At 47.4% G+C, this 7,991-nt stretch overlaps 1 protein-coding gene across 2 annotated transcripts in view; it reads left to right on the top strand.

Moving 5' to 3' along the window:
* The first annotated feature begins 321 nt into the window (after positions 1-321).
* The window catches only part of PGBD5 (piggyBac transposable element derived 5), a 72,960-nt gene continuing 65,290 nt past the window's right edge, over positions 322-7,991 (top strand). Inside the window, exon 1 of one of the 2 annotated variants that reach the window (XM_061471298.1) lies at positions 322-1,144. In XM_061471298.1, the coding sequence (XP_061327282.1) occupies positions 466-1,144 (679 nt within the window). In that variant the 5' untranslated portion in view covers positions 322-465. The remainder of the gene's footprint in view (positions 1,145-7,991) is intronic. The other variant, XM_061471299.1, reaches the window with a different exon arrangement.

The following is a 7,991-nucleotide window of genomic DNA, read 5'->3' as shown; positions in this document are numbered from 1 at the left end:
TTTCCCGCGGGAGTCCTTCACCGCGCACCCCGCACATCGGGCGCTACTCACTGGCCCGCCGGCAGCGAGACTAGCGCTCCTGGCGCTGCCCTGTCCGGCTCCAGCACCACAAGCGAGGGGACAGCTCCGGACGGGGCCGCAGCCGTGGCCGGAGACGGAGCCAAGGCAAGGGGCCGGAGCAAGGGACAAGAACTCTGGTCAAAGGGCCCGGGCAAAGGGCAAGGGGCAAGGGCCCGGGCAAGGGGCAAGGAGCCGGGGAAGGGGCAAGGACCCGGGGCCAGTCGCGGCGCAGCGGCTCCCCTTCCGGCGGCATCGCGCAGAGGCGGTCTCGCCACAGCCGGCGCTGTGGTTTTAAATGGGCGGAGCGGCGGCGGGCGGCAGGGCGGGCGGTGGGCGGTCGGCGCTGGCCCGCGGCGCCCATATAACCCCACCTCCCGGGCGCGGACTGCCGCGGTAATTGGCTGGATGTGGTACTTGGAGATGTTGAGCTGGCTCCTTCCCCCCATGTCCCTGCACACACACAGGGGCGGGTGGTGCGGGCGGGAGCGGGAGGCAGGGCTCAGCCCCGACGGTGGTGGGGCGCCCCCCACTCCCTGCCTGCCGACCGCCGTGTCCGAGCCGCTTCTGCTGCTGGGCTGCTGCCTGCGACCGCAGGACCCCGCCGAGCAGGGCCAAGGGGAGCGCGGGCGGCTGCTGGCGGCGGCCGAGATGATGGCGGAGGGCGGCGGCGGGCCGGCGCGGAGGAAGGCGCTGTCGCTGTTGGAGGCGGCCCGTTCCCGCTATGAGAGCCTGCAGATCTCCGACGACGTCTTCGGGGAGTCAGGCCAGGACAGCAGCGGGAACCCCTTCTACAGTACCTCGGCCGACTCCCGCTCCGCCGCCTCCTCCCAGGATGAGGACGACGACGAGGAGGACGAGGGGCGCCCGGAGGGGCTGAGCCCGCGGGGCAGGGCGGCCCGGCGCCGAGCGCCCCGGGCCGTGGCCACCCCGGCGGAGCGGCGGCGGCAGCGGCAGGGCGGCGGCTGTAGCAGCGCTGTCCCGGGCGGCCCCGGCCCGATGGAGGAGGAGGAGGAGGAAGCGGAGAAGGGGGGCTGGACCCGGTCGCTGCGAGACGTCCCACCCCCTCACTTCAAGGATGGCAGCGGTACGCGGGGGGCGGGCTGCCGGGGAAGGGGCGTCGGGCCCGGGCGGCTCTAGGGAGCGGGGATGCCTGCGGGGGGTGCTCGGAGCGCGGCGCCAGGCAGGGAAGCCCCTGCGGGCCCGGCTGTCGGGCTAGGCTGGTGCTCGGCCTTGGGGCGGGGGGGCAGGCAGGTGCCTCCCGCCCGGTGCTTCCCGGGAGCGGCCTTACTGTCAGACCGCTGGTGCGCGGAGAGCCTTGCCGAGGCAGTGCGCGGGAGGGCAAGGGGAGGCCGCGTGTGCTTAGTCACAGGCACCCCGGCGCCGTAGAGATGCCCCGAGCGCCAGCAGCGATCGGATCCCCGCGGGATTCGGGCAGGCTCCCCCCCGGAGCGCAGGTCCCCAGCTCGGCCGTGGTCTGGGGTAGCCGGTGGCTCCTCTTACCCCCCTTACAGGTGGGGAAAGCCGCTGGTGTGTTGTGTGGGTGACCTGAGCTGCCCTGCGGTGTGCAGAAGGGCTCTGGGAATGGAGCTGGGGTTCCCTCTGGCTGCAAGGCTTTCTGTGCAGCCGTCCTTAACCTTAACCCTTCTTGTGTGTGTTTTGTCCGGAGTGAATACCAGGATAGTGGTGAAATGACATGACGTGACCTACAGCAGCAGTGCACAGCGCCGAGATCTCCTTGGACTGCCTTGTGTGCCAAGTTGCACCACTGGCTTGCCTAGAGATCCTTTATAACCTATCTGTCTGCAGGCCTCAGTATCCAAGCCAACTGTGTAGCGGCAAGGCTTGGCAAAAAGCGATTAATAGTTATGAAGAGCTGGGATGTGAAATAAAACATTTGGACCACAGAACAGGATGTGATGATTGCTGTCATCATCAACTGAGCTGATAGTTTGCCTGTCCTAAGGTCACCTGTCATCATTGTTTTTTTCCATAGTGTTTAATTCCCTCACTTTGCTGCTAAAAGGTAAATGCAGAACAGTGCTGCTACACTTGGAGTGGTGTGCTAAAATTTGTGCAATAGGACAAACCTATCTGAGGAAGCAGCTTGGGATGAGGGAGTAAGGTGGAGCTAGCACTGGAGGCCAGAGAAAGTTCTGTCATGCTTCTGACAAATAGAAGTTACATCTACCTGTAGAAATAGCTAGAGCCTGTAAAATGTTTAAATATAAAGCTGATGTGCTTTCTTAAAGAACTCCCAAGTTTTTTTGATGATAGTTATTCATAAGCATATCTGAGATCATGAGCCGTAGGCTTAATGGTGTGATACTGTTTCAGCATCAATTATCACTTAATTTCTCTGCCTTTGCTGGCTTATTATTTCATGCAGTTACTTTATAGTAATATCCATTTTAACATAGGCAGACCTGGGACTAGGATCTGGTTTGGAAAAAAAATTAAGTTGATGACCTATTAATTCAAGAATTCATATTTCCTTTGAAATAAAGAAGTCTGATTTATGATTGTCAGAAATAGATGCAGACGTCTCTTGAGGAACGTATATGGGTATTGCTGTGAATGTTTCTTCCTAGTAATAGAGAAGAGGTTGCTGCTGCCCTTTCATTCTGTCAATGATGATAGATGCTGCATGCTGTGATTTGATTTGATGGAAGTTTGGTTAGTGTCATTATTTGATACGTGTGAAATGTGTACCTGCTGTATATTTTGACTACTGAAATTCCAAGCAATGGAAACTACTGCATTGTATATAACTAAGCTGTTATAATACTGGTTTTGATTGACCAGTTTTAGACCATACATATGTCGTAATTGGAGTCATGCTAGGCATACTTGTGCTGGCACCATTGTTGCTTCACTGGACGCTGCTCTGACCCAGGAGTTTGGATCCATACCTGCTGAGGAAAAGGTGTCTGCTGAGGTGAAGACAGCTGTCCCTTGCAGTGACAGCACATCTTTTAGTCACTGATGGAGTACAAAGAAGAAATGCAGGATCAGACACAGGGCACTACAAAACTGTGTTCTTGGTTCAAATGTGTTAGATATAAGAATCCTTTATTTCTAGGCTCTGAGCTTAAAGGAAGAGGTTTTCATGAAACTGGGATAAAGCTTATCTTTGGTTAGCACCAAAACTTCAGAGAGAGAAGAATTATAGTGGCAAGTACTTGACATCATCTGATACCAGAAGACAAATGTCCTTGTGAACTGAAGTTCCATGGGACTTCAGCTATGTCAGTGCTGGAAATAAATCCTTGAATTAAACTAGGATCAAGCTTGGTGTCAAGCTTTTGGGTTTGGGAGACTGTCCCTTCATGAAAGGGAAGGCGCGTAGAACGAAGAGGTGCAGGTTAGTTAATGAGAATGAGCTAAAACTCCTAAGGGAAAGAAAAAAAATTGAAGAGCCACTTATGAAACTCTTGTGGCCTTTTAAACTACAAGTAGAAAGTTCTATTCCTTCTTTTTTTTTCCTTGTAAGTTACTTAATACTGTCATTCCCTCCCATGATATTAAATTGATGTCTTGAAAAGTATTGTAGCCATTCCTAGAATTAGTCTTGAGCACAGGCAGGCTAACTGGTACTTCATTTCAAAAAGTATAGTAGAATCCCAGGAGTGCTGGGTATTGCTGGCAGCATTAGATGGTTCAGTATGTCCTCAATCTGAAGTTAGTCACTGCATGTGTTCCTGGTGACACCTGCCTTGGCTGTGTAGCAGGTTCTGATAAACTGGGAAAGGCCCGGAGTAACTTCTGTTTCAGGAGAGGAGCGACTGGATGGTATTGCTACGCAACGCTACTGTGTGTCTGTAATTTTTGTTTTCTGCCTCTTCCTTAGGATTTCCAATACTGTCATTCCTGTTCCATTTAATGAAAATAGTGGGTGCTTAAACTCCCTGGGGAATGGGGACAATGGGATGAGACACAACATGAATAGGTTTAGCTGACTTCCTTTGTGGAAATCCAAAATAGCTGTTAACTTTAACACAGAGGTTGGAACAGATGGCTTGCTGGCACTGTGTGTTACTTCCAGTTGAGCTACTCTGTGAAATTATTCTTTTTAGTTGCTGAGAAAAATCCAAACCATATTGTGATGCCCTGATTTTTAAGCTATAACTAGTGGCACTGTGTAGTTCTGGTTAAAAAAGTTTGAAGAAACAAGTACCTGTTACAAATATGAAAGCAGCAATGCACATTTTGAGGTACTGGGGTATGAATAGTGGATAGGAAGTCTTGGAGACAGTTACTGAAATGCCTTCCCTTCACAAAGAGTGCCTGGCTAAAGCAGGTCTGTGGGTAGGTCAGCATGTATTGAAAAAGATTATAGCGTTAATGATCAAATGTTAGATCCAGGCATGTTTTGGCATCTACCTTCTCATTCTCTCCCAGTCTCCCTGTGAAGGGGAAGCGGAATTGATTTGATGGGAAGTGAATCTACATATAGGTAGGCTTCTAGGAAAGGTCTGACCTCTGTCCAAACAGTACTTTAATTGTAAAAGGAGGGATAGCTGGGACTCCTCTGGCTTCCCTTCATCTGAGAGCAGGACAGAGGTAGTTGTGGAAGTGCAGAAAGAATAGGAGAACAAACTGCTGCTAGGAGAAGGAAAGCATAATTGAAATAGAGCAACTATTACCACTTTTAGTGGCAAGCTAGTAAGTGCCAGTGACGTGCTCTTCCTTCCTTCATGAGTGGGGTGGATCTGAGTGATACGTTCCCTTGTTAGCTCAGTAATCTGGCCAGGAAATGTTCTGTAATAGATGAAGGTGCCTTCAGTTGCGGTTGTTCCTTATGCAGGGTCTTAGAAGGTACAAATATCCTGGTATTGCTGTAGTTTCATGTTCCTGAATTGGGGTAGCTGGTGTTCCCTTCCTGGGTCCAATACTTCCTATATCAATATAGTTCAGTGACCAGAAAGTTGGACCTCAAGTGTAAGAGCACTTCTTATTAAGGATAATATTTTAGGGTGGCAGCAATAATGGTGCTCTGAGCAAAAGTTAGTGCTGAAGTCCTCAAAGTTACAGCCAATCAGTGCTATTGTTTTCTTCATTTTCTATGCCATCTGAATCCTGTTCTTGAGTCTCGACCTGAAGACAAAATGGTAAGAATGTTCCGTGCTGAAAGAGTGTAGCAACTGATCTTCAACTTGCATTTGGAGAGTGTAGCTAGCTTTTTATGGATTTCCAGAGTACTTCTCTAAAACACTGTTTGTCCTAAGTTACCATCTTTGAAGAAGATGCTCTCAAGGCGAAGTTGCATAGGCCATGTCTAGCAACCAGGCTCTCCTTGTCACCTTGAAGAGGCTTAAATGAATATATAAAGTAGTTTTTAGTTTTTTAATTTATTTTGGGTTTTTTTTTTTAGAGGGAATGTTAATTTCCAGAAAGAATAAATGGCTGTTTCCCATATCCTGCTCTATCACTGCTGCCACAGGAGAGATGGTCTTCTGCACAAGTGAGGGTATGCAGTCTGACAGTTGAAATCAACCTGCATGTTCCAGCTAAAGTCAGGGAAGCAAGGCACATTAAATGCTAGGTTGTGACTACCATCACAGTAGAAAGGGTTTTTTTTGTGTTTAATCACAAATGTCTGTTTGCATGTCAGCTGATAAGACATCACTCTTGATTGTATTTTTCAGTTGTGTTGTTATTTTATGAATGCTAAATAAGCAAAATGAGTTTAGTTCCTTCAAGTTAGTCACCAGTGAATCATAGCATGGAGTTGTTAATTTGACCTGTGTTTCAGTACTTTTACTAGAGGTAAACAATTCAGTTAAAGTTAAAGAATCAAAGGAGAAGAAAGTGGTACAGGTAAGGGGAGAAAAACTTTTAGCTGTTACCTGCATGGCTATAATTGTAACTGATCAGAGAGTTGTGGCAAGTTTTAGCAGGATGCAGTGGGAGATCCAGTGTGTGTGTTCTCCCCAGGAGTATGGACAGGTGGATGGGAAGGTGGCATTCCAGCAGCAAGGAGCCTGGAGGCAAAGCTCTTGGATCAGGCTGGGCCATAAAAGAGGGCATATACATATCACCATCTGACAGTACTGATGATCTCGGCTCAATGGAATCTGCAGGCTTTAGTCCTATTAGATTGAGGTCAATATTTAAATATTCTGGAGGTGGAGGAAAAGCTATAAAAACTACTTAGTTGCTTATGGCAGATCCTGCTTCAGAAATATCTGGGCCACATTCTTTGACTGTGATCAGTGGATGAAGTGCCACTGACGTGACTTGCTTTTGCTTATTTATGTAATCAGAGACTTTAGCTGCTTGTTACTTGCATAACCACAGAAAATACTGGGAAAAAAAAGTGTATCTACATAATTTATTCTTGCATTCTGAGTAGAAATTACTTACAATGACAGCATCACAGCACTTCCAGGAAGATACTATAAATACCTGTCACAAAGGTGTGCATTACTACTTTGCAGAGTCTTTATAGGATTTTAAGGCTTGAAGTTTTGCTAAATAAATGAATTATGAAAAGGCTTAATATTTTATTCGCCTTACGAAAGCTAAATGTGCTTTTCAGGTGGTTTCACTGGGTTTAGAGCACATTTTCCTGCTTCCGTCATCACTGAAGTGAATCAAGTGTGTGACATGACAGCCTTACTGATTCTAAAATTTAGTGCAACTTGGCTATCTGTGTTCCCTTCCTTCTTTTGCCCGTATCTCTGCTATTAAATATGCATTTGGGGAATAACCTAGTGTTGACAACTTCGCTACATGGGGGAAGGTTGTTCTCTGCTTTTATACAGAAAACCAGTTTTGGTCGATACTTGAGACATGAAAGTCTATAAGCACTGCAGATCAAGGTCTTCTCCGAAGACACTGTCTAGTCTTTTACAGGGAAAAAAGCATATTTACTCCTATATCTGTTGCTGCATAAAATGAGTCTTTTCCCCTTACATCTATTGATAAGGTCATTTAAAGTAAGTAAAGTAGTTCCTACAGCTACTCATGTCCTTTTGTGAACATCACAGAAACAGCATAGCAAACAATTTCCTTGTCTGCGTACTTTAAAGTCAACCTGGAAAGGAAATAAGCCTCTCTGCTGGGTTTAATGAGAATGCTAATAGTGGAGTTGACTTGTTAATTCTGTATAGACTGCTAGGTCCCAGGAAGCTGTCCTAGATGCCATAGACTTAAAAAGAAGTTGGAAATTTCTCTTAGGTGTGCTTGTTCATGTAGGTGTTTTGTTTCCCTCCTATGCTCAAGCTTCCAAAATTTTGGAGTAGATGGATTTAGCAGCTTGGAAATACAAGGTGTGTCTCAAATGGAAGTACTAATGGATACAGCTACACATTTTACCTAAAGGTTAGTGGGATATAATCCCAAAAGTACCTCATCCTTCCAAATACTGCCAAAAATTGGACATGTTATTAGAAAACAGAACAGATGGATTTAAGAATGCGTGGCTGAGACAAATGCATGAGGTTGCTATCATCTGACATCTTGCTTCCTTGTGGCAAAGCGTCCTTTCTAGGAGCTTATTGAAGCTCCCACTTCATATTCCTTAAAGAACAGGATGTTAATCAGTCACTAGTGCTATTTGAAAAGGAACAGAGATAACTGATTGGGTCTTGTAAAAATGAAGCAAGAGCTCCTTGACTGTGGGACTGCAGGGAGATAGGCTTGGGAGGCTCCTTAGCTTATTCTGTATCTATAAATTACTCCTGGATTATCTCCTGTTTTTCTGTGAAGACAACTGGTATTAAAGGTACATGATAGAAAACATGCTTTTGATCCTGCTTGCTCGGACAGCATGAGGGGTTCTCGTGACCTGTACTGACAAGGTGTATTTGCCATTAAGGACAAAGAACAAACCCAAGCAACTTCTATTCAGCAAGCAATACAAAGCTGTAACTGCAGTTGAAAACTGGGCAAACTTTGAAGTGTGGTCAATCAGGCACACTGTAAGGATG

The sequence above is a fragment of the Pezoporus flaviventris genome, unplaced genomic scaffold (genome assembly GCF_033815535.1).
Source record: "Pezoporus flaviventris isolate CSIRO_AGI_PZ_B2104156 unplaced genomic scaffold, CSIRO_AGI_Pfla_v1 ptg000066l, whole genome shotgun sequence".
Lineage (NCBI taxonomy): Eukaryota > Metazoa > Chordata > Aves > Psittaciformes > Psittacidae > Pezoporus > Pezoporus flaviventris.
The sequence above is the reverse complement of the archived record's forward strand: the minus strand, read 5'-3'. Positions and strand labels throughout refer to the sequence as shown.